Source organism: Mus caroli, unplaced genomic scaffold (assembly GCF_978045245.1).
Source record: "Mus caroli unplaced genomic scaffold, Mus_caroli_1 scaffold_6, whole genome shotgun sequence".
NCBI lineage: Eukaryota > Metazoa > Chordata > Mammalia > Rodentia > Muridae > Mus > Mus caroli.
The window spans coordinates 9,388,738-9,416,471 of record NW_028227261.1 but is presented as its reverse complement, the minus strand read 5'-3'; the positions used below and the strand labels follow the sequence as shown (position 1 = coordinate 9,416,471).

Here is a 27,734-nt window from a genome sequence, read left to right as displayed (position 1 = left end):
ATTTTATCTCATATTCCCTTGAGTCAAGAGAGAGAGAAAGAGAGAGAGAGAGAGAGTAGAGAGAGAGTTCAGACTTACTGTTGAGGTTCTAAATGCCTTTACATGTTTTTTGTTTCCTGTTTTGTTGTTTGGTTTTGTTTTTTGTTGTTGTCTTTGATTGTTTGTTTGTTTTAATAAACCTAGTACTGATCGCGCAGTAAGCCTGGAATATTGCATAGAATCTTCCGTTTTAAGTTAACACAAATCATCATCTCTAATACACTGTTGTTAAATTTTCTAATGCTAAACACTTATATACAATTCATATTATTCATATGTGGGTCAAGGTTGTTATTGACCAGCTGAAAATTACAAATATTAAGTTTAAGTTACAGGTTTACAGAAAATATTCATGACTTCAGCAAATACTTTATGAGAAATAGTTCCAGCGATGATGCAACATTTATTCATCTAATTATCGTAAGTGCAAACTGAAAACAGCCAAGTCAACCTTATTAAAATATTCAGCTTTATTTACAGGGCAATGAGGAAGGAGATGTTGACAGAGCATAAGGGACTCATAGTCAGTTACTATCCTGAAACGTGAAACCAATAAATCATTTGTCACATTGACGTGATAAGAAAAATGAATACTGGATACTCAAAGCACACTTCACATCTGTAGTCATATTATAGGATTAAGAACATGCAGTCTTGGTGGCTCAGATTGTCAAATATACTATCAAGTATAATTTGTGTCAATTTCTTCATTTGAATTAAATATACAACTGCTGCCAGTTTTATTAGACATTTTGAAGGCAATAGTACACTCTTTATTTAGTTTCCTTTTGGAATGGATCATTTCTATCTCCATGAATTGTTGCACAACATCATATTCTTCTGGCTTTCACACCTGACTTCATCATATAATATTTGAGGGTGAACAAGTAAAAGTTTAATGAAAATGTTTCTTCATTATGATATATTCAGTTACTGCCAGCTTAATAATTGACATTATCTAAGATTTGAACATTGCATGAAGGTTCTCAAAAGTTTTCAGATTCATAATATTTCTCTAGTGTGGAGCACTAACTGTTGAAAAGAATATTACCCGTGTGAAACATATGCCACATTTCCCCAGGAGAACTATTTTTCCCATAAAATTTTTTTTTTTACATATTTTTCTGCACTGAAATGAAGTCAAAGATATTTAAGCATTTATTTTATTTGTTAAGATTCTTGCCTATATACATTATCTGTTACATTCTAAGAGATAGGCCAAAATAAAGGATTCAAACAGTCAATGTATTTGAAAAATTTCCCTTTTGGAAGAATTCTCCAATGAATTTTAAGATGATATTTCTTGTTAAAGGATTATCTCATTCATTTCATTTATAATGTTGCTCTACTGTTTGAAATATCTGTTGATTTGTCAGACTGATGTTGTGGGTACTGCATTTATCACGTACAAAATACTTGTAAGGGTTTTTAAAAAATTTATAAATTATCTGATTAATTCTCAGTCTGCCTTTATTAGTAAAGCATTTATCACATTCACTGCATTTTTGTAAGTTTTCTCTACTGTATGAATTCTCTGATGCATTCTCAGACTCAGTTTGTGGGAAAATCATTTGTCACATTGACTGCATTTGTAAGGTTTCTTTAATGTATGAATTCTGTGATTAAAAACAAGATAGGATTTCTGGGCAAAACATTTGTCACATTCAATACATTTGTAAGAATTCTCCCCTGTATGAGTTCTCTGATGCCTTCTCAGATTGACTTTCTCAGTAAAGCATTTGTCACATTCACTACATTTGTAAGATTTCTCTCCTGTATGAATTCTCTGATGAGTACTAAGATGAGATTTTCAGGTAAATCATTTGTCACATTCATTACATTTGTAAGGTTTCTCTTCTGTATGAATTCTCTGATGCTTTCTCAGACTGTGTTTGTCAGTAAAGCATTTGTCGCATTCATTGCATTTTTAAGATTTCTCTCCTGAATGAATTTTCTGATGAATACTAAGACGGCATAGTTGGGTAAAGCATTTGTCACATTCACTGCATTTGTACGGTTTCTCTCCTGTATGAATTCTCTGATGAATACTAAGATATGATTTTCGGGTAAAGCATTTGTCACATTCACTGCATTTATAAGGTTTCTCTCCTGTATGAATTCTATGATGAACTCTCAGACTGCTTTTTACAGTAAAGTATTTGTCGCATTCACTACATTTGTACGGTTTCTCTCCTGTATGAATTCTCTGATGAATACTAAGATATGATTTTTGGGTAAAGCATTTGTCACATTCACTGCATTTATAAGGTTTCTCTCCTGTATGAATTCTCTGATGCCTTCTCAGATTGACTTTCTCAGTAAAATATTTGTCACATTCACTACATTTGTAAGGTTTCTCTCCTGAATGAATTCTATGATGAATACTAAGATGGGATGGTTGGGTAAACCATTTGTCACACTCACTGCATTTGTACGGTTTCACTCCTGTATGAATTCTCTGATGAACTCTCAGACTGCCTTTGTCAGTAAAGCATTTGTCACACTCACTGCATTTGTACGGTTTCTCTCCTGTATGAATTCTAAAATGAATACTAAGAGGGGATGGTTGGGTAAAGCATTTGTCACACTCACTGCATTTGTACGGTTTCTCTCCTGAATGAATTCTACGATGAATACTAAGATGGCAAGGTTGGGTAAAGCATTTGTCACACTCACTGCATTTGTACGGTTTCTCTCCTGAATGAATTCTACGATGAATACTAAGATGGCAAGGTTGGGTAAAGCATTTGTCACACTCACTGCATTTGTACGGTTTCTCTCCTGTATGAATTCTCTGATGAATACTAAGATATGATTTTCGGGTAAAGCATTTGTCACATTCACTGCATTTATAAGGTTTCTCTCCTGTATGAATTCTCTGATGCCTTCCCAGACCGATTTTCTCAGTAAAATATTTGTCACATTCACTACATTTGTAAGGTTTCTCTCCTGTATGAATTCTATGATGAACTCTCAGAGAGCCTTTGTGAGTAAAGCATTTGTCACATTCACTACATTTGTAAGGTTTCTCTCCTGCATGAATTCTATGATGAACTCTCAGATAGCCTTTGTCAGTAAAGCATTTGTCACACTTACTGCATTTGTACGGTTTCTCTCCTGTATGAATTCTCTGATGAACTCTCAGACTGCTTTTGTCAGTAAAGCATTTGTCGCATTCACTACATTTGTAAGGTTTCTCTCCTGAATGAATTCTAAAATGAATACTAAGAGGGGATGGTTGGGTAAAGCATTTGTCACACTCACTGCATTTGTACGGTTTCTCTCCTGAATGAATTCTACGATGAATACTAAGATGGCAAGGCTGGGTAAAGCATTTGTCACACTCACTGCATTTGTACGGTTTCTCTCCTGTATGAATTCTCTGATGAACTCTCAGATAGCCTTTGTCAGTAAAGCATTTGTCACACTCACTGCATTTGTATGGTTTGTCTCCTGTATGAATTCTCTGATGAACTCTCAGACTGCCTTTGTCAGTAAAGCATTTGTCGCATTCACTACATTTGTAAGGTTTCTCTCCTGAATGAAATCTATGATGAATACTAAGATGGCAAGGTTGGGTAAAGCATTTGTCACTTTCACTATATTTGTAAGATTTCTTTCCTGGATAAATTCTCTGCTTGCTTTGAAGACTGACACTCTGAGTAAAGCATTTGTCAAATTCACCACAAGTGTAAGTGTTCATTTCACTTTTGTTTTGTCTCACAACGGGTTTATGTTTAGAAACCAAAACCTCATCAAGATTTTTATTTCTGTTGTGTTCTTTCTTCTCTATGTGGGTTCCTTGATTGAGACTAATGATAGAAGACCCCTTTAAACAGTCTACACAGTCTTTATATGTGCAAACTTCTTTAGTGGTCCCAGTTTTATGTCTTTTTAGGTTTGAGGTTTGGAGAGTGGCATCTCTTTGGTTAGTATTATAAGGTGTACTTTCGGAGGATTCATGAATCACATTTCTAAGCTCATTACATTTAGAAAACTTCTTTCGGATATGCCCATGCTCATTGACAATGTGCTGTATGTCTTGATCCAAGACCGACTCATTTTTTCCACAGATGTGTTGATTTTCTGAAAAAAGTAGGAATTAGGGATAATAGGGATTACTTATATGAGGAGTAAGTATGATTCCATAATCAGTGTTCTAATGTATTCATACTCTCAAGAGAGGTTTCTCTGTTTTTTTTTTTTTTTATCATTGCATGGATCCTCAGATGTACCTAAAATCTGATCTATATCAAATGTCAAGAATTGATAATAGTCTTCTAAGTGTTACTTTAAAATGGTAACAACAACCCATATAAAAAAGGTTAACGCAGAATTGCTTCTATCTAAAGGAAATGCAGGGGTAAAGAGTGGAGCAGAGACTGAAGGAAAGGCCATCCAGAGACTGCCCCACCTGGGGATCAATCCCATCTATAGACATCAAACACTGATATTATGGCTGATGCCGTAACATGCTTCTTAACTGAAACGTGATATAGCTGACTCCTGGAGAGGCTCTGCCAGAACCTGACCAAAATAAATGCAGATGCTTGCAGCCAACTATCAGATGGAACAGAGTGACCCCAAAGTAAAGTTATGTGAAGGACTGAAGGAGCTGAAGGTGTTTAGAACCTCATAGAAAGAACAACAATATCAACCAACCAGATACCCCAAAGCACTCAAGAACTAAAGAACCTGCCAAAGACTACACATGGAGTGGCCAATGGCTCCAGCAGCTTACATAATACAGCATCGCCTTATCTGTCATCAATTGGAAGAGAGGCCTTTGGACCTCTAAAGGCTAGATGCCCCAGCATAGAAGAATCCTCGGGCAGTGAAGCAGTTGTGGATGGGTGAAGCACCCTCATACAAGCATGGAGTAGGGTGGATAGAATAAGTGGTTTATAGAAAGGGAACTGCAAGGGGTATATCATTTGTAATGTAATAATTAAAATAACAAATTTAAGAAAAAAATATTGTACTTTGCAGAAACTAGGATATGTAAGTGATCCATGTGTAATGAAATGTCAGAAAGTAGATCTCTGAACAATACAGCTCTAATTTTAAAGTTACAATAGGTTTCAGAGTGATACTTTATAGCTTTGGTCAGGTATGAATTTATGATGTAAATGAAATTGTCATTAGAAACCACTATATAGTCCTGTTTCAACATCCAAAATGTTAGGATAAAGATCCGGTTGTCCCAGAACAAAACACAGAGACCAAATGTCAAACAGATAATAATAATAGTAATAATAATAATAAAATCTCCACACAAACAATATATCCACTTGAAATCTTGTGCATTTTTTAAAATCATAAGTAAGAGAATAGTTTAAAGCAGTGGTAAGAATAAAATACTCCAATTATTATATGTATAAAAATACAATTCCTTATTCTGATTGCTTAATTTTTCTTGAAAGTGAAAGTCTTGACTGGAGCTAGATAAGTGGGGAGGAGAGACCTCAGAGAATAGAGCACTGGTTACTTTCCCAAAGTAATCAGAGAAATGTAAATGAAACACAATGAAAAGTATGATTTTTACTCCAATTTCCCTCATTTGGGGGTCTCTAGATATTTCAGAGAGTTTATATAAACACAAAGTAGGAAAATTCAAAGAAAGAATCAGGAATTCAACAAGAAGTGCATTCTTACCCACAAATAACAGATTGTTGTAATTCTCCAACATTACTTCCATGTATAATGTCCTCTGAGCTAAATTGAGACATTCCCATTCCTCCAATGAAAAGTTCAAAGCCACGTCGTTGAAGGTTAACAGATCCTGTAACAGAAAACTTCTTAGGTGCTATGGACAAAATTGCTTTCTTATGTTAAAAAGGAACTAATTAAGATACACCTTGTGATATAAATGAGGCAAGAAGATATTGATCGACAAATGTATTCTAAAAGTTTATGGAGTTGTGTCTGAAGATATGAATTATTGCGTTACCACAGACAACCTATAGAATGATTTAGCGTACTGCTTGCATTAAAAAAGGCTCTCATATTCTTCAATTTTCTTTGGTTACTGAGACCTTAGTGGCAGCAAATGAAAGGTTTGCTACCATAACCTTGTTCAAAAGTATTGTGGGCAGTTTGGAATGTATCATATCTTTTCAAGTATTCTATTATGAAATTTGTTTCCCGGGCTGGTGAGATGGTTCAGTGGGTAAGAGCACCCGACTGCTCTTCCAAAGGTTCAGAGTTCAAATCCCAGCAACCACATGGTGGATCACAACCATCCGTAACGAGATCTGACTCCCTCTTCTGGAGTGTCTGAAGACAGCTACAGTGTACTTACATATAATAAATAAATAAATAAATAAATAAATAAATAAATAAATAAATCTTTTTTAAAAAAAAAGAAATTTGTTTCCCAGCACTCACATGGCACTAAATAGTAGATGGTTAAAACCAATCCTTTAAAAATCCAGTGATCTCTACTGAGTACTACATAGCACATATGCATACATTCCGGCAAATGTAACCAACATATATTGAAGAAAAACAAACTTTAACTTTAATAACAGATAAATTCTATAATACTCATAGACTTTTTTAGATTTATCTTTCTCTGAGAATGATTGACATAACAATGTCAAAATCGGTAAACATTTACAGAATATAAGATGTACATTTGATGTCTAGATGCCATAATGTACATTTATAAAAGATAGGCTGATATAAAAAAGAATCATAGATCATCAATTATGATGACAAAAAATATGTTTTCAAATTTTACAATATCTACCTTTATCAAATATGGAGACTAGCTGAGTCCTTGTGCAGCTGTGTCTTCCATGACTGTAGTATATCATATCTATTTGACAATCTGATGCCTAACTACAAAGCTACATCCTTTCTAGAGCAAACAGGTAGAATCAGAATATGAAATGAAGAATTAATGGATGGACTGAATGTCAGAGGTTTTGTGTTAAACAACATAAAACTGCAACAACAGAGCACTGAACATTCTGTATGACACAGAGAACCAAATGCTTTGGGAAGTTATTTTTAGAAAATATATTCAAAACCATAAAGTAGAAAAACCAGTATTTGTGAGCATTAAAATCACTTCATACTTTATCTAAGTTGGCATGAGCAATACACAGCATAACAATTTCATAACTGCCATATGGCCTTTCACTGAAGAATGATTAGTTATAGGTGTGTAAGCAAATGTCATAGGCGGCAATGCATTCCAATGAACTACAATCATTTTCTTTGCTCAAATTGTGTTTTCAAATTGATGAAGAATTATTCTAACTCTTCATGAATATTTAATAATTGATTCCTCATGGTATCACCTTAACTGAAATTTTCAATCCCCCAATTTTAACTTTCTTTTTGTCAGAATCTGACCATTTGTGTATCAGAATTTGAGATTGCATAGAGAAGTATGATTTACATTTCTTGCTTTATTTATCAAAAACTAAAATACACAGGTTATATACTGTCTATTGTACAAATGAGCCTCAAATTATAAACCTAGGGCATGAAAAAAAAATACCAAGATGTAAAGGTACTTGCTGTTTCTATATAGAAACCTAATTTAATTCTCTCAAAATATATATATATATATATATTTTTTTTTTTTTTGATTTTTCGAGACAGGGTTTCTCTGTGTAGCCCTGGATGTCCTGGAACTCACTCTGTAGACCAGGCTGGCCTCAAACTCAGAAATTCACCTGCCTCTGCCTCCTAAATGCTGGGATTAAAGGCGTGCGCCACCACGCCCGGCTCTCTCAAAATATATTGCAGCTCACTATTATACCTGACTTCAGTCTCCAAGGTTTGGTGCTGAACTCAATGTTTTACGGGCAGAATGTGCAACTCTATACACATAAAAACATTCAGATGAACATGTATATACCTACAGAAAATAGTATTGCAATAAAAATAGAAACATTGCCACAGCCCTTCAGCTTTCCCTATGTAATGCATTGCTTGGCTGAAGAGGAATAACATAGGATGTATCAACCTGTCTTCCTTCTAACGAAAAGGAAACAAAAAATAGAAAGGACATTCACTTACACTTGAAAATTGATGGTTTATGCACAGCACCAAGGCTATTGTCTCTAGAAAAATGTTTCAAATGTATTTCATGTGATGAAATACAAAGGTGAAGACCCCAGGACCTACACTACTTCTAAGGACTGGTACAAAAACAAAAGGAAAATAAACATGTCACAGGGACAGTATCTCTCTTGAGTCCAATTTTGGATGTCAACACTAAAATGATTACTGTGTGACTTAAAATGTTAAAAAGAATTGTCAGAATACTGAAATCTGCATCAGCTCAAATTACATCAATGGAAAAAGAAAGACAGTTTTCTTCCATCATCTGTGTTTCTAGGGAGCTAATTCATTTACTATTAAGATTCAAGACAGCCGGACTTGGTGGCGCAGGCCTTTAACCCCAGCACTCGGGAGGCAGAGGCAGGCAGATCTCTGAGTACAAGGCCAGCCTGGTCTACGGAGTGAGTTCCAGGACACCCAGGGGAATACAGAAAAACCCTGTCTTGAAAAAAAAAAGAAAAGAAAAATTCAAGACGGTGGGCCTCATATAATTTTATGCGACTACAAATTCTACTCTTCCATATATTGCTTAGTGATGTGAGTTTCTACATATTTACATATCCACATTCATAAGCTTGTGTCTGAAAACCTGACCATTCCTGTATTGCAATTTATGTGGGACAAGAGACTTTACTTCCAGACTAATATAACTTTATCCAACGTAGGAAATAGTCATCAATATATTTTTTGAGCATCATTTCCAATAGATGCTCTTTGAGACATGCAGTTTGATCGTAATTATATGTCTTCACAGTATAAAAACCAGTGAAAATATAAAGCTATTATATACGTGAGAAACCAAATACTTAAATTTTCATTATCACTCAGGAAAATGAAGAGCATAGAAAATAATCCCCTTAGATAATATTCAACATACAGATAATAAAACTCTTGAATGTTCTTAATATAAAAGGGATTTTGAAAAGATATGAAGACAGGATACTGACCTGTGGAATGTTTACCAGAGAGGCACTCATTCTTTTAGTTGTTCTTCTCCCAGATCCTTGGTGAGGAGCAAACATTCAAATTCTTCTTAAATTTCACATCAAGGACTAAATAATGAAATAAATGAAATGCCATTAGAGACCATGCTAAACCACATTAAAAAAATAAAGCAAAGTAATACCAGGGCTCTTGCCAATGTTTCTACCGACATGATACATTTTGACTGATAAAGAATATGAGTATAATCTGAGGATGATTTCTAATTTCAGGAGTCGTCAGGCACAAACACAGAGAACATGGATACCTGCTATAAAGTACTGATACTCAGGGTTATTAGTGAAAACTTATATTTCTGGACTAGAGTCAAAGACTAAGGGCTAGTAGATGCCAATTAATGAGAATTGATGAGGAAAATGAGGATTTCTTAGAAAAAACTTTCTAGGTAGTGACACTAGGCCACGTAATAGGAAATGCTGACACCCAGGTCCTAAGTGTTTCTTCAAACACTGCATGTAAACTAAATAGATGTATCTCAGAATTCACAAGTTGATTTAGAAAATCCCACAATAATCTTGCAAAGAGACTAAACTATTGCAGAAGACAGAAAAGGGGGTATATTGTACAGTCATCACAAAAAGCTGGCTTTATTTGGTTCCAAAACAAATGACCATAAAATATGTACAAAGGAAAAAGTAACAGTCAAGGTGCATCAATGTCCATGGAAAAAAGAATCTTTCGGGTGGATGCAGAAAGTGAACTCTACTTGATTTCATGCCAGAGATGCAAGACTATTCCAACAGGCATAAACAAAACAAGTCATAGCACAATGTATGTACAGTGAGAGAAGGCTCGTAACCATGACGATACAGTTACAAAAAGCCTGGGGAAAAATATCACAGTGGATCACCTTGAAAGCTCTGGGTATTGTGAAAACAAAAGGAATATTCCTCAGTCTAAGGAAGATAATAGCTAACATCCTACATCTCTCACTACAAAAGATAAAGACAGCTGTCATCATTCTACTCCTTTTTTCAGAAAAGAGACCAGGATGTGCAAAGCCACCACACTACCTTTTCACAGTGCAGTAGTGCTTACAAATAATACCTGGAAGATTTTCAATGTGTCAAATAAGGATACAGAGAAGGTACGTTTTCTCAAATTACAAGAAACATAATTCTTCAACACAAGAACTACACATATTTAAAGAGAACACTCCAATCTGATAATACACTTAATAAGCTACTGAAAATACAAGAAAATATCACTTGGCTTTATATTTTCATGGAGGATAATCTGATATATCAGGAGACTCCTCATTGTCTAAAAAGGACTTGGACATGCTGCTGTGGCATGCAACCTAATAAAAGACCTCTCTTGTCTGCTAGGTGTAAGGAGTCATCATTCGCTCTCCCTACACGCTGATCTTTGTGCTGAAATACCAATCTGTCTGGCAATGTATATCTACCAGTGTACCCATGGTTTTAAATGCTTCCTCCATGAAGTCATGAGGAAAATACAGCTTCTACGTTAAAACTTGAAACTGACATTTCCTCAAATACACACCTTTTTCTGAATAGGCATAATTCTTCACTTTTTAGCCTTCCAGATAACTTTACTATGACCTGTTACATCAAATATTTTTAAAGCAGACAAAGGTCAAATAGCTATATGAGGTGGTCACACAAGGCCATAACATTCTCATCTAGTGTTCATGAGGAATGTCTCTATACATTTGGTTTCTTCAGCTCCCAGATGTACCCCCAGCTATTGTCACATCTACGTGATATAACCATGTGCATCTTATTCCAGTTGTCTTGTCCTATCCCTTATCACCAAAATAGGCTACATTGTGATACCATACAGTAGTAATAAATACTTACTCATTGATTAAATCCCTTATCACCAAAATAGGCTACATTGTGATACCATACAGTAGTAATAAATACTTACTGATTAAAATCAATGGAGCAGGGAATGACATTTTTTCAAGCCCTGAATGAAAACACCTGCAAAATCTGTTACTTTCTGGAAAAGTGGCTACTCATATTGACAGTGTTTAAGGAACATATGAATGTAGTAAATTATTAAGACTAGTTTTTAAGTCAGCTATCTTAGATAATAAATATATGAAAATATGAACAAAGGAAGTAGATAATGAAGTTTGTATGAAGGCAGAAGAAATAAGAGAGTTCTTGTGAGGAATAAATCAATATAAGAGAACTCATGTACAACACAGGAAAACTATGTACCACAGAAGTAACAGAGAACAATGTGAAACATATATACTACCCACAATACAAGAAAAATGTTTTAGAGTAAAATCCTAAGGAATAAAATCTGAGAAATATCATTACTTCATCCAGCAATCTTCTGAAAACTTCACTATAAAATCCATATTACAAGTCATATTAGATGAAACATATCTATATAATGGAGAGTATTAATTGTGAATCCTGGTTTTCTGTTCAAGAAAAAGAAACTGTGCAGAACCAAACAGACAGCATAACAAGACAAAGGTTCACAGTCTTCTCAATTGAACTTAATATATTTCTAATCTACCTACAGGGGATGGAGTGAGGATTACTGTTTAGGAGCACTGTGTCTTCTTCCAGGTGACTGGAGTCCCATAACAACACACAAAAGGCAGCTCTCATGCCAGAGTATTCAATGCCTTCTTCCATACTCTGCAGACCCAGCCCCTGTGTGATTCACCAACATGCATGCAGACTAATCACTCATATACATGAAAGAACAAGAAAACAAAACAAATGAAAACAAGACAACTAGCTATAGACATTTGAGAAACACAAAGAAAACAGAAACAATAGAAAAGGAAGAAATTTAATTTAAACTTTTCAATAATGGTGTGATTGCATAAATAAACAAAATGCACAAGCAGAATCTTTGTTCTTGGCAAATTCTTTTGATATTGAAGAACTCATGATTTAAAATTATGAATTGCACATGGGAGGCAGAGGAAGGCAGATTTCTGAGTTTGAGGCCAGCCTGGTCTAGAAAGTGAGTTTCAGGACAGCCAGGGCTACACAGAGAAACCCTGTCTTGAAACAAACAAACAAACAAACAAAAGCCGGGCATAGTGACTTTAATCCCAGCTCTCAGGAGGCAAAGGCAGGCAGATTTCTAAGTTCGAGGCAAGCATGGTCCACAAAGTGAGTTATAGCACAACCAGGGCTATACAGAGAAACTTTGTCTAGAAAAAAACATTCTGAATCACTCTCTCTCTCTCTCTCTCTCTCTCTCTCTATATATATATATATATATATATATATATATATATATATACACACACACATATGAATCACTAAATATATACATATATATGTATACACACACACATGAATGATAATCTTCAGAAAGTACCTGCATTTTTAACAAAGTACAGGTCTCAGTAGATAAAGAGAAAAAAAAAGAGAGAGAATGCTACAAACAATTTCCTAAGGATGATACAATTAAGACTGATATTTAGGTAGCATTTTAGGTTGGATAACATGAGACCCACTTCCAATCAGAGCTCACTCAAAACTCAGAGGCATAGAGAAACGTTAAGTTCATGGTGACAGTATTTTACCCTGATCAGTTCCTGAATTAATCATGGAACAAAAATGAAAGGAACCTAACAACTTCCAAAAGGACACGCATGAAGAAATAAAACCATAGCTTCCTTGAAATCTTCTTTATATTTTCAGCATTTCACTGTAAGCTCTCTAACACAAAATTCATTCACAGACAGCCTGCACATATGAGCAAAGTTTGATAAGGAATCCTGGCAGTGAATACAAAACTGGGCATAGAGACTCTGGGTTTTATTCCCTGCACTCTGGAGACAGAGGCACAGCTTGTGGATACTGGAGGTTCCTTAGGAGAGACTCTTTTTTAAGTCCCTCAAGACTTTGAGGGCATGGGGACTCCACAAGCACAACCCAAAATGTCTGTGTTTAAGGTTATGTTTCATCTCTAACTCTGCCCAGACTAGGAAATTCAACAAACCAATTTTACACAGCACACCCAGACCTATTCTTCCCACTCAGCTCAAGCAGACTTCCAAATAGCTGCCAGGATGTTCAAGGCCTGTTCTACACCAACGCATGTTTGCTACCTGCATAGAACAGAACTGGACTTAGTAAGAAGCTGTAAAAAAGTTCCTGTCCACCATATTAGATTTTCAATGATTAGGAGAGACTCTTTTTTAAGTCCCTCAAGACTTTGAGGGCATGGGGACTCCACAAGCACAACCCAAAATGTCTGTGTTTAAGGTTATGTTTCATCTCTAACTCTGCCCAGACTAGGAAATTCAACAAACCAATTTTACACAGCACACCCAGACCTATTCTTCCCACTCAGCTCAAGCAGACTTCCAAATAGCTGCCAGGATGTTCAAGGCCTGTTCTACACCAACGCATGTTTGCTACCTGCATAGAACAGAACTGGACTTAGTAAGAAGCTGTAAAAAAGTTCCTGTCCACCATATTAGATTTTCAATGATTAACCATAACATCTCAGATGGATATCCCTGCCAACTGACCTAATGCCACACAGCAAAAGGAAACTTAGAGGCTGGAACTAAAGCAATTTGACAATGGTAATAGAACTTACCTACCCCAAATCAAAAATGCAATACCGTTGCTCATGACAAGAAGAATGATGAAACAAACTCAAGAGACAGAAGAAAAAATACAATTTGAACACCATTCAATGAGGTCAATGGACATAAAGAGGAAACAAGCACAGGAACTCAAAGAGGACAGGAACTAACTGAATGAAAGACAAGAGAAGTCCTGCAAGTGGCTAAGGAAATAATTTTGATAATGCAGGATGTTAACATTGCACCCAGTCATATAAACATCTAAGGAATCCTCAATATGAATGAAATGAGAAATGAACTCTAAGCAGGATGGTAACTCAATGGAGGGCCAATTCACAAAGATAGAGCATGCAGAAGACAAACATCAATGTTCCAATGGAAGCTGAAGGAGCTGCCTCAGTCAATCAAGTAAGTCAGGTGACACAAATGAACAAAATTCTTGTTGCATGTTAGCAGAAATATTAAAAGATAAATGTTTGATTAAAGCCTAATACAGTGGGGAAGGTCTTTCATCCTAGCACTCAGGGTGCTCAGGCAGGCAAATTTATGTGAGCTAGAAGCCATTCTTGTCTCTATATCAGGATACATGAGAGTCAAGTCTGAAGAGTGAGACTCTGTCTCACAAACAAACTAACTAACTAACCAAACAGGAAACTCAAACGAGAAATTAAAGTTATATTTACTATGTTGATATCAAAACTGGCTAAAATGTGAGAGGATGTTAGAAGACTGCTGATATAGTTCTGAATGAATATGTCTCACTTTTGAAGTTGGAACCCCAATTGGTCACAATGTTTTCAAAAATTTAGTTGTGGAACCTTACTGAATAAAGAATGACACTGGTGGTAGGCTCTGAGAAAAAGAATAGACCAAAGCCATCTTAGTTCTCTCTTCCTCCTTAATGACTGGAGGTGAGGATGTGATCTCTCAGCTGTCTATTTCAAAAACATGGTTATTTGCTGTCAGGCCTCCTTACCATGGTGGATAGTTATCCTCTGGAAGCATTACCCAACGTGGTCTTTTTCTTCAATTACTTTCCTTGATCATGGTGCTTTAGGAAAGCAGCAGATGAAAATATAGAAAAACATATTATGATTGGATTTAAGGTTCCCTTTTAGAGGAAAGAACAAATCATGTCATATTCTGAAAGCTAATCAAGAACAGAATATATGTTAGGTCATAAGAATTATAAGGCCATTTTAAGAAATGATATCATCTAAAATCATCATAGTCTATATTGTGTCTCTACTTTTAGTGAAAAGTAGGTGACATAATGGCCTCACATTCAGCAAATATTGAGATATAATAAAGTACACATTTGAGGTCTGGATGCAGGAATATCTTTAAGAACACTTAATAGACATCTTTAAGAACACTTTTAATAACAATATTGATCACAGTATCACATCTCAGATCATAAATGATGGTGACTAAAAATATCTACAACTGTCAGCTTTGATCAAATGTGGACCCTGTATCTATCCTGTATGCAGTTGGGTTTCAACAGTCAGACTCTAGTCTAAAATGCTCAGTTGAGATTTGAAGGCCTATATACAATGCTGTATCCTTTCTAGACCAAAGAAATAGAGTATGGGGGTCAAAATTCAAGGATTACTTAAAAGAAATAATTTTCTTTCTATCTAAGCAGATAAAAACTGTAAAATCAGAGTATAAAATGGCCATTAGAAGCAAGACATAGAATAATATACCTTGTGATACAATTCCATAAGCATATTTTCATGAAGAATTGAAATATGTATTGAAGAATTAATTTGAGAATATTTAGTGAAATAAATAAAAATATTAAGCCGGTCGTGGTGGCTCATGCCTTTAATTTCAGCACTCAGGAGGCAGAGGCAGGAGGATTTCTGAGTTGGAGGCCAGCATGGTCTACAGAGTGAGTTACAGGACAGCCAGGACTATACAGAAAAACCCTATCTCAAAAAACCAAAACCAAAACCAAACCAAAACAAAACATTTTGTTGCATTAATATTATGCACCATTTTCTAATACATGACAAAAGTAAAACAGATAATAATTTCATAAATTCCACACAGGTTTACCTTCAGAATACTTAGAAGTATACGAGTAAATAAATGGGTTATGTGACAACACAATGGTATTATAGAGTGCTGTTTTATAATGGAAAGGAACGTTTTAGGTTGTATAATAATTATACTAATTATTCATTAATTATGGATACATTATTATTCATAAATCTATGACTGTCCAACTTGAAGTCTAAGTCTTTTGACTCCAGAATTATTCTTTGCTTTATCATTTGAGCTTACTCATCTAACATTATTATAGGCTACAAGGATCAGAACCATTTATGATTCTTTGACTTGATCACTATTCTTATCTTTATTATTTGAGCTCATTCATCTAACATGATTATGGATGGCACAGATTATTATTATTTCTGACTCTTCCTTCATTTTTTAATAAAAAATAGAACTCAGGGTTATATTCAGGTTCTATCATAAAATTGTAGCAGAAATGTAAACCTCTGGGCTGGAGAGATGACTCAGGGGTAAAGGGCACTTGCTGTTCATGAAAAGAAACACAGACTAATTCTTTCTTTCTACACACAAAACAAGGTATGATTTTTGTCTGAATCCTGTGTGATGCATTTTGTGATGACTTCTGGGCTCCACTGGTCTCATATAGGCATGCAGAAGAACACACCTATAGTTAAATAAAAGTTTAAAGAAATAAATAAAAGTCTGTCTGCCAGGTCTGTCATAGAAATCGAATGGAGTAGGTTCAACAGTAAAAGTCTGACGGCCAGGTCTGTCATAGAAATCGAATGGAGTAGGTTCAACAGTATGTGAGATTTCTCAGGTTCAGATGGCTCCTGTAGGCATAAGGCTTGTACTCCCTGCCTATGTTATTGGGGAATGTTCTCCCTGCCAAGGTTTATGTCTACATAACCAGAAACAGTAAGATTCCATGAAGCAAAAATTTGTCTGTTATTCCTCAGAAAAATGGTAATGCTATGGCCTTCAGGTCAGCCCTTAAGGCTGTGGGAAAGAACTATGAAAACATGAGTTGAAGATTATATAATTTAAAATAAAAGCTATTCTTTAGAGCTTTTCTCTGTGGGACTGTGAAAGGCAGCCTGTGTTCTAATTGAGCAAAGCTTACTTTGGAGACCCAGTAGAAAACTCTACAAGGGATAGAACAGTGAGCTACGTTCCCAGACACAGGTGTCTGAAAACACGGAACCCACAACTCAATAATCCTGTGACTATCTGTCATACTGACAATGTCCCAAGTCCCTGGCATTCTGGCTAAACTGCACCCTCACAGTTACCTGACAATAGCCAAGTATGCTCCCCACAGTATACTGCAACAGCTAGGTAGATAACCCAGCCCGCTATAAAAGGGGCTGTTTGGCCCCTCCTCTCTCTCTCCTTAAGCTCTTAAATCTCTTAATTCTCATCTCTAGCTCTCCTCCTCCCTATCCTCTCCTCCCTCTCTCCACATGGCCATGGCTGGCTTCTACTTCCCTACTCTTCTTCCTCTTTCTGACTTTCTACAGTAAACACTTTAAAACCAGGGACCATCTCTCTGCTCATCAAGACCCGCTGTTCTTCAATGATTGGAATAGGCCTGACCCTAAAGAGCCACGTGTCACCTCCAGCAGCAAAGCCTCTCAGTGTTTCCAGTCACCAGACAAGACTAAAGACTCTCACATCCTGGGAAACACTGAGTGCCTTATACCCCTGCTCCCTTCTCCCTTCAGACCCCAGGATGACCCAGTTATCCCCAGGGCCCTCACTTTGTTCTCAGCTCTTCCACAACATACAGTGACATCTGGGATGTCCATGACAGAGGTCCTGTTGTCTGTGGCCTCTGTGAGGCCCAGAGACAACAAACTGCTCCCTCTCTACCCCTGCAGACTGGAGACCCATGGCTTCCCACAACCAGACACCCAACTGGGCCTCATAGAGAGTGCTGTCCACTTGCCCAGAGCACTGGAGCTCTGGTGAGACAGGGGATTCCCCTTTAATTCCCCGCACCCACTGCCCAACATTCCTCAACTATGCAAAATATGAACATGCAATATGATGTGTATAAGGGGCTCCAAGTACCTAAAATTACAGAGGTAGCTACACTAATGAGTCAGTAAAGGGGAAGGGATGGTTTAAAAAACAAGACTCATGGTGTGAGGAATAAAGGAGTACCAGGAAGTGAGAGAGTGATGATCTCAGACAAAATTTGACCCACTTAAGATTCTGGTTTGAGTTTGAAAATGCAGGCAAGTTTCAAAGTCCAAGAACAACCTAGAACAGATCAAGTTCTAATGAGGAAAATGTTAGGTCCAGGTATCATGGGACACATCTTTAACACCAGGATTCAGGAGCTAGAGCAAGACACACCTATGTGTACAAGATCTATCCACAGAGATATTTCCAGGCAGCCAAACTTAGTCTGTGAAGGAGTTGAAAAACAGAAAGCTAATTTCTCACTTAAAACTAGCCTCTATATCTAGATTTAGCAACCAGAAAGCACACACAAGCAAACTACATAGGAGCTGCTATGTTTAAAAAACAGTGCACTTCATTTCTTTTTATAAACGTTACAGGTTACTACAGAGCAATAGGGATAAAAACTGCATGTACTGGTACAGAGACAGACAGATTGATCAATGGATAGAACTTAAAGCCCAGAAATTACACCACACACTTACAGACAATTGATCTTTGACAAAGAAGCCAAAAATATATAATGGAAAAAAGAAATCATCTTCAATAAACAGTGCTGGTCTAACAAGCAGTCTGTATGTAGAAAAATGAAAATAGATCCACATTTGTCACCTTGCACAAAGCTCAAGTTCAAGTGGATCAAGGAACTCAACATAAAACAAGATGCAATCAAGGAAATAGAAGATAAAGGTGGGGGGTGACTGGAGAGATGGCTCGGAAGTTAAGAGCACCGACTGCTCTTCCAAAGGCCCTGAATTCAAATCCCAGCAACCACATGGTGGCTCACAACCACCCATAATGAGATCTGACGCCCTCTTCTGGTGTATCTGAAGATAGCTACAGTGTACTTAGAAAAAATAAATAAAATCTTAAAAAAAAAAAGAAGATAAAATGGGAAAGAGCCTCAAACTTACTGTCACAGGAGGAAATTTCCAAAAAGAACTCCAATGGCTCAGGCTCTAAGATCACGAATTGACAAATGGGCCCTCATGAAACTAGAAAGCTTTTGTAAGTCAAAGTTCATAGTAAATAGGACAAAGTGCAACCTACAGATTGGGAAAAAATTCTTCTCTATCCCCACACTTGATACAGGGCTAATATCCAATATATATAAAGGACTCAAGAAGCTAACCACCAAGAAACCAAACAACCCAATCAAATAATGGGGTAGATACCTAAACAGAGAATCCACAATGGAACAACTGTGGAAGGCTGAGAAACTTCAAAAGCAATATTCAAAGTCCTTAATGATCAGAAAAATATAAATCAAAGCAACACTGAGATTCGACCTTCCACCAATCAGAATGGCTAAGATCAAAAACACGGGTGACAGGCTGGCGAGATGGCTCAGTGGTTAAGAATGCCGACTGCACTTCCGAAGGTCCCGAGTTCAAATCCCAGCAACCACATGGTGGCTCACAACCATCCTTAATGAAATCTGATGCCCTTTTCTGGAGTATCTGAGGACATCTACAGTGTACTTACATATAATAAATAAATAAATCTTAAACAAAAAACAAAAAACTCGGGTGACAGCACATGCTGGCCAGGATGTGGAGAAAGAGGACCAATCCTCCATTGCTTGTGGAATTGCAAACTGGTCAACTATTCTGGAAATCCATCTGGAAATTCCTCAGAAAATTGGAAATAGATATACCTTAACACCCAGCTATACCACTCTTAGGTATATACACAAAAGATGCTCCACCATGACATAGAGGCTTCTGTTCCACTATGTTCAGAATGGCCTTATTTGTGATAGCCAGGAGCTGGAAACAACCCATATGCTCCACAATGGAAGAATCGATACTTAAACATGATTCATTCACACAATGGAATATTATTCATCTATTAAGAACAATGACATCAGGAGGTTTGGAGGAAAATGGATTGAACTAGAAAATTCCATCCTGAGTGAGGTAACTCAGAACCAAAAAGGACATGCATAGTATGTACACACTAATAAATGGATATAAGCCAAAAAAAGTATATAATACAACGTAAATAATTAAAAAGGGTTAAATGCTCAAGGAACCTAGTGAGGATGTCTCAATCCCACTTGGGAGAGAAGAAAGCAGTCATGGGGGAAGAAGGAGGGAGGGACCTGATTGGGAGCAGGGACAGAGAGGGGAAGGGGAAACATGATAAGGCATTATGAGGTATGGGGGGAGGACAGAAGCCCCGAGAACCAGTTTAAAAAAATGGAAATAGACAGCCTCAGGAGGTAGGCTGTGGAGGTCCATGTCACATGTTCCAAAGACCTAGGAGGTGAGAGACTCCCAGGACTCAAAGGGAGAGACCTTGGATAAAGTGCTCTACAGTGGAGAGGGGGAACTTGTAGAGTCCACCTCCAGTGGAGGGACAGGCATCAAGTGGAGTGATGGAGTTGCAATCCTATACACAAAACCTCTGATCCAGAATTGTTCCGGTTTGAAGGATATCCAGGGACAAAACTGCAGAAGTACATGAGAGAAAGGAGGTCCATGGACAGGCCCAAATTAGGATCCATATCAAGGGGGAGGCAAAGGGCAGTGACACTGTTATTCATACTGTGGTGTGCTTATAGACAGGAGCTTGGCATGGCTGCCCTCTAAGAGGTTCAACAAGCAGGTGAGTCAGATGCAGATTCTAGCACCCAACCAATGGATGGAAGCCAATGACCCCTGTGGTTGAATTGGGGAAAGGCCAGAAGAAGCTGAGGAGGAGGGTGGCCCCATCCATATGCCAGCAGTCTCAACTGAACTGGACCCCTCCAAGATGCCTCAGAAAAGGGGCCAACAACCGGGACATATACAGCAGCTGATATGATGACCATGACAAATAAACAGTGGATGACTGCCTGGTTTGACCTCAGTGAAAGAACATTCACCTAATCCTCCAGAGACTTGAAGTGCCAGGGATTGGGGAGGCCTGGTGGAATGGTGAGGTGTGGGGACATCCTCTTGGTAGGGTGGGGAAGAGGGATGGGATGGGGTGCAGAGAAAATTTTAGAAACTTTATTAAAAAAATCAAGTTAAGGGTCTTTAGTGTAAAAATGACAATTGACTTGTATATAACTTCTATATGCAATTTTATGAATAGTGTTACTATGAATATATTTTATGCTGAGAGCATATTGCATAAAATATATTGACATACAAAATCAAGGAGGAGACATGGTAGAAACTCACTGATGGCTGCCAGGGAGAATATATATACACAGGGATAAAATGAATCATTTGAGGGTAATGTCCTTGGAACGATTCCCTCATTATATCAATCTGTTAAAATATTATCACAGTTGGAACATCTTCCTGAATAAGCATGGATCTGCATTGTGGCATTGTTCCAGGTAGTTCTCAGGTTCCCAATCAGTAATAAATATGAATACAATGACAATCTTCGGAGCCTAGCTGTTACAGATTTCATCTCTGGCCACCACTCTTGTAGGTAGGTTCACATGAAAGACAGAAAGTGTGATAATGGTCTCCTGGCATACATACCAATACACATACAAACACATGTATGCACAAATACATAAATATGTTTATGCATTAATAAAAGCATAAGAATTCACTTGGGCCAGGCATGGTAGCACACGCCTTTAATCCCAGCACTCGGGAGGCAGAGGTAGGTGGATCTCTGAGTTCAAGACCAGCCCGGTCTACAGAGTGAGTTCCAAGACAACCAGGGCTACACAGTGAAACCCTGTCTCGATAAACTAAAAAAAAAAAAAAAAAAAAAAAAAGAATTCATTCTGAACATGGAGATACTATTACTGAAGAAAGTTGTCATAACCATGATATCAGTAAATATTTAGTCCTTTTTATGTATTTCATTGACCTTATATTTCTCTACTGTCAAATATTTCTCTTGGCATTTAACAGGTATATGAATGATCTCTTTCAACACCCCGGCCTCAGAAGTATAGATTGACGATGAGAAAAAGCAGATTATCGAGTACCATGGAATGTCAGAAAATGAATGAGAATTGACAGGAGAAATATTGATTTCCTAGGAACAATAAACACTAGGCCAGGGAATAATCAAGAGCAGAAACCTAGGCTCTCAGTGTTCCTTCTAGCACTTTCTCAGGAATAACCAAATGCTGCACCAAATTCACAAATTTCTTCTGAAAAATCCCACAAGAAATTTGACCAGAAAGTGCAGAACACAGAAAGTAGGGGAATATGGTACAGTCATCACACAAAGCTGACTTTACCTGGGTCCAAAAGCAAATGACCACAAAAACATGCACATAGAAAATAACAGTATGGGTGCGCCAGTGTAAGTTTTAAAATGTTTCTCTCTAATAGATGCAGAAAGTAAAAACTTGATTTCATGACAGTGACTCAAAACTGTTTCAACAAGCACAAACCAAACAACTCAAGGCATAAATTATGTACAATCAGTGGGAGAAAGCTCACTGATAGATATATGTCAATATAGCTATGAAAGGCCTAGGGCAAAATATCACAGTGGATCACTATGAAAGCTCTGAAGAATGTGGAACAGAAGGAACATTACTGAGTCTAATGAGGATAATAGCCAACATCCTAAGCCTATCCCTACACACACTGAAGACAGCTGTCATCATTCTACTCTACTCAGTAGACAAACAAGGATGTGCAAAGCCTCCACAATAACTTATCACAGTACAGCAGTGCTTGCACAGAGCAAGTAAGACTTAGAATGTTTTCAGTGTTCAAATAAGGATATGAGGAAGACAATTTTTCTCAAATTTCAAGAAATATAATTCTTCAACTCAAGACATGCAAGTATCCCAAGAAAATAATCCAATCTGATAAAACACTTAACATGCTATAGAATAATACAAGAAAAATACAAAAAAAATATATGATTTGGATTTATACATTCCTAAAGAATAATCTGATAAGTGAGAAGACCACTCAGTGCCTAAAAGGATCTTGGATATGCTGGTTTAGCATACAAACTGCTAAAGAGGGCTCTGTAGGTTGATGGGTGTAAATTGTCATTAATGGTTCTCCCTAGATGCTGACCTTTGTGCTGTAATACCAACCTATCAATGTATGTTGACCAGCGCAGTAGTGACAGGTAGGTAACAGAAACTTTACTGGCTTGAACTGAGGTCAACCTACAAAGGAAATACAGACATGGCACTGGAAGCTGGTCAAAAGTTGCTCTAAAGATCACAGTCTGAAAAGTGAATTTATAACTGACATACTGCTATATGTAGAAATATGGAAATACATTTAAATTGTTGAGGCTTTCAGCCTAAGTCAGACAAACATGGTTTGTAAAGGAAAACTGCCAATTCAGAGAGAGCTGAATAAAAAGCCAGCAGTGGGGTAAAGGCAAGACTGTAAAAGAAGGAGGAAGTGGAGTTATAGAAACCCATGCTGTCATTTACCATGGAACATGGAATTATGAATATATGACAGCATGGATACCCATCCAAAACCTTCCTCAGAACATACATGAAACACAAGGATAGGATGAAAACATGAATAACAAGGGATGAGACAGAGATAGAAGAGATGGTAACTGTGTAAGCACTCTGGGACACTTCCTGTGCAAAGGCCATTCACCTGAAAATGCAAGCACTAGGAGATTTAGTTAGCACAGATTAGAGTAAACTCTAGGAACTCTGTAATATCTGCAATACCAAAGAAACCAGGTAATGCAAATCCTCTACCAGAATGTTTCTCTGTGAATATTCTAACAATTGTAATATACATGAAATAAATATAATCCCTAATCCTGTGATGGAAAATTTACTGACAACAGGAATTTCTGTAAAACAGAAATTGGAGATGCAGGGAAAAATACATTGCTGTCATAAATTTACAATACTCAAAACTTGATGCCCTGGGCATTTGCAGACAGCATCAAGTGTGTAATAAAAATGGGCATAGGAACACATGAATTTTCAGGGAGAAATGAGGACATTTTTCAAAGTATGTCACTTCATGACTCTTACCTGTGACATACAGGCTGAGTATCGTTGTCATTTCTACCAGCAACAGACCATAAATTCCTGCTCCAGTGACAGCTATTATACTTTAAATTCAAAAGGAAGAAATACATAAAATAAATGTGTGTCCTGGAATTGTTTTGTCTAATTGTATAACAGGAAAAGCACATCTTCCATTTCATGGAGACTGAACAAGAGCTCATTCTAGAATGGGAAGAATAACCTATGGGTTTACCTACTTCCACCATGAAGTCAATATGAACACTAGGGCTTCGACTTTAAATCTTGCCACTGACATTTCCTCATTTACATACCTGATTCTGAATAGACGCAATTCCACACGCTTGAGCCTTCCAGTCAGTTTACTATCACTTGTTTCTTCACAACCTTTCTTTCTTTCTTTCTTTTTTTTTTTTTTTTTTTTTTTGGTTGGTTTTTTTCGAGACAGGGTTTCTCTGTGTAGCCCTGGCTGTCCTGGAACTCACTCTGTAGACCAGGCTGGACTCGAACTCAGAAATCCGCCTGCCTCTGCCTCCTGAGTGCTGGGATTACAGGCATGCGCCACCACGCCCGGCTTTCACAACCTTTTCAAAGTAGATAAATTCAAATAGCAACATGCAGTGTTCAGACATTGGGACTCTTGAGTACTAGAAGGCCATAGCATTCTAGTCTAGCATTTCCTAGGAAAGTCTCTTAAATATTGGATTCCTGTACTCCCACTTGTATCTTCCTATTGTCACATCTAAGTGCTGTAACAATGTTTATCTCTTTAAAGCTGTCTTTTTTTTTTTGGTTTTTTTCGATACAGGGTTTCTCTGTATAGTCCTGGCTGTCCTGGAACTCACTTTGTAGACCAGGCTGGCCTCGAACTCAGAAATCCGCCTGCCTCTGCCTCCCGAGTGCTGGGATTAAAGGCGTGCGCCACCACGCCCGGCTTAAGATACCTTTTCTTGATGCAGATGAGGTTGAAGGATAATTGTTTTCTAAAAGTGTTAATGTCTAAAGATATGAATTGCTGCTCTTACACTGACCATCTATAGAATGACTTACGATAATGCTCACAGTTAGAAAGGCTCTCTAATTTAAAAAAAAAAAGGAAAAAGAAAGAAAGAAAAAAAGAAAAAAGACAGGATCTCATCTTCAAGAATTTTCTGTGATTTACTGAGACCTTCACAGCAAATGAAACATTTACCACCATCACTCTTTTCAAAAATTTTAGTGTGCAGCTTGAACTGTATACTGTCTTTTAATATCATCTATTATGAAATTTGATTCCAGCACCCACGTGGCACTAAGCAGTAGATTGTTAAACCCAGTTCTTTAAAATCCAAGATCTCTTCTGAACACTACTGACAAGAGGACCACATAGCATATATGGATGCATACATTCAGGTAAATGTAAGCAACATACATTGATGAAAAATGAACTTGAACTTTATTCAAAGAAACATTCGAAACTACTAATAGACTTCCTTATATTTCTTTTTCTCTGAGAATGCATGATATAATTTCAAAATCAGTAAACATTTATAGAATATAACATGTACTTTTGATGTCTAGATGAAGTAATGTACCTTTATGAAATATGGGGTGATATCAAACAGAATCCCAGTGTCCCACTAGAGATAGTCGTTATGATAAAAATACATGTTTTCAAATTTTACAATGTCCACTTTGTTCAAATATGGACACTAGCTTAGTCTTCTGTGCAGCTGTGTCTCACATCTCTATTACAACATGTCCATTTGGCAATCTGACACCTAAGTTCAATGCTACACACATTCTAGAAAAAACAGGTAGAATACAAAATGCAGAAATAATGGATACACTAAATGACAAAGTTTTTTCTTTAAACACAATAGAACTGCAACATCACGGCATACACTGAACGTTCCACATGACACAGAAAATGAAATGCTTTTGAAAATTATTTTATGAGAATATATTCAAAACCACAAAATTAAAAAAAAAACAGTATTAGAGAGCATTAAAAATTATTTAACATTTTACATATGTTGGCATAATCAATATGCATAATTACAATATCATTAATGGTCATTCACTAAAAAATGATTAGATATGTATGGATAAGGAAATATCATATATAGCAGTGCATTCCAATGAAGTACAATTATCTTCTGATGAAATTTTGTTTTTAAAAATGAGGGAGAATTATACTAAATGTTTATTAAAATGTAAAGAATTATTCCTCATTGTATTAACTGAAAATTTCATTCTTCAAATTATAACTATTTTTCTTCAGAACTTGACCATCTGTATATACGAATTGCACTTTTCATAGAAGTGTGATCTAACACTCTTCCTTAATCAAAAATTATAATATACAGACTATATATTGTCTTTATTGCAAATACGCCTCAAAAATGTAAACCTATGCCATGAACAAATGACTAAAGGGTAAAGGTACTTGCTGTTTCTACTTTAAAAACTAATCTAATTCTCTCAAAATATATTGCAGCTCATTATTATTATGTCTGAATTCAGTCCCCAGGGGTTGGTGCTGTACTCATGGTTTTAGGGGCATAATGAATCATTCAGTGTACATAAAAACATTCAGATATAAACTTATGTACTTAATGAAAATAGAATCGTAATGAAAAATAGAAACATTGCCACAACACTTCAGTTTTCCCTATGTAATGCAAGCTTGGCTGAAGAGGATTAGCATAGACTGTTTAAAGCCTTTCCCTTCTAATGAAAAAGAGACAATAAATAAGAAAGGACATTCATTTATATTTGTAAATTTATGGTTTAGGCACAACACCATAGCTATCCTCACTAGAAAAATTTTACTAATATAGTTCATGTGATGAAATACCAAGGTTAAAAAAACAAGACTTAAAATTATTTCTGAAACCAAAAAGAGAGGGAAATAACTATTTCTATACTGTGAATTTTCCACAGGGACAGTGTCTCTCTTGAGATAAATAGATTTCAGGTGTCAACTGTGATTACTGTGTGACATGAGGTGTGAAAAAAGAGTTGTGAGAATACTGAAGTCTGTATCAGCTCACAATCACAGTAATGGTAAAAGAAAGAGATTGTTCTTCCATTATCTGTGACCATAGGGAGCTAATAATATCTTTATTATTAGGATCCAAGACAGTGGGTCTCTTTTAATTTTACCTTCTACAAAATCTACTCTTTTATATCTTCTTTAGTGATGTGAATTTATACTTATTTCTATACCCTCATTCACAAGCTAAAAACCTGACCATCCCTGAAATGCAATGTATGTGGCACAAGAGACCTTACTTAACACTAATACAAAAGGACAGAATTTATTCAACGTAGAAAATATCCATCAATCTGTTCTTTGAGCATCATTCTAATAGATCCTATTTGAGACATGCAGGTCTCTAGTCCAAGGGAATTATGTATCCTCACAATATAAAAATCAAGTTAAAATATAAAGCCATTATATGCATGAAAGGGAAAAACATTAAATTCTCATTATTACAAAAGATATAGATCATAGAAAATAAGTCCTTTAGATACCATTCCACATATAGAGATTAAAACTTTTGGATGACTTGAATAAAAAGAGATTTTTTAAAAAAGAAATGTGGAAAGGACACTGACCTGTGGTGTATTTACCAGAGACTCACTCATTCTTGTTGTTGTCCTTCTCCCAGGGTCTCTGTGAAGAACAAAGATTGAATTCTTCTTGAAATTTCACATCAAGGTCTGAATGATTCAAAGATGAAATAAATACAACATCATTACAGACAATGCTAAACCACATTTATATATATAAACATTAAAAGCAAAATGATACCAGGAATCTTGACAATGTGCAGTCATGAAAATAAGTAATGATATATTTAGACTGTAAGGGTAACCTAGTTCCTCCCACCACCCTAGATTCTCAAAGTTTATTCACAACACCTGATATGGAAA

The 27,734-nt window shown here is 36.5% G+C and overlaps 1 protein-coding gene across 1 annotated transcript in view; it reads right to left on the bottom strand.

Annotated features, from left to right (window-relative positions):
• Positions 1-1,687: 1,687 nt before the first annotated feature.
• Positions 1,688-27,734, bottom strand: part of LOC147004076 (uncharacterized) — a 103,260-nt gene continuing 77,213 nt past the window's right edge. Inside the window, 6 exon segments of the mRNA XM_085838626.1 lie at positions 1,688-1,974; positions 1,976-4,125; positions 5,695-5,821; positions 9,066-9,170; positions 14,643-14,717; positions 27,417-27,474. Of these exon segments, the coding sequence (XP_085694752.1) occupies positions 1,921-1,974; positions 1,976-4,125; positions 5,695-5,821; positions 9,066-9,140 (2,406 nt within the window). The 5' untranslated portion in view covers positions 9,141-9,170; positions 14,643-14,717; positions 27,417-27,474 and the 3' untranslated portion in view covers positions 1,688-1,920.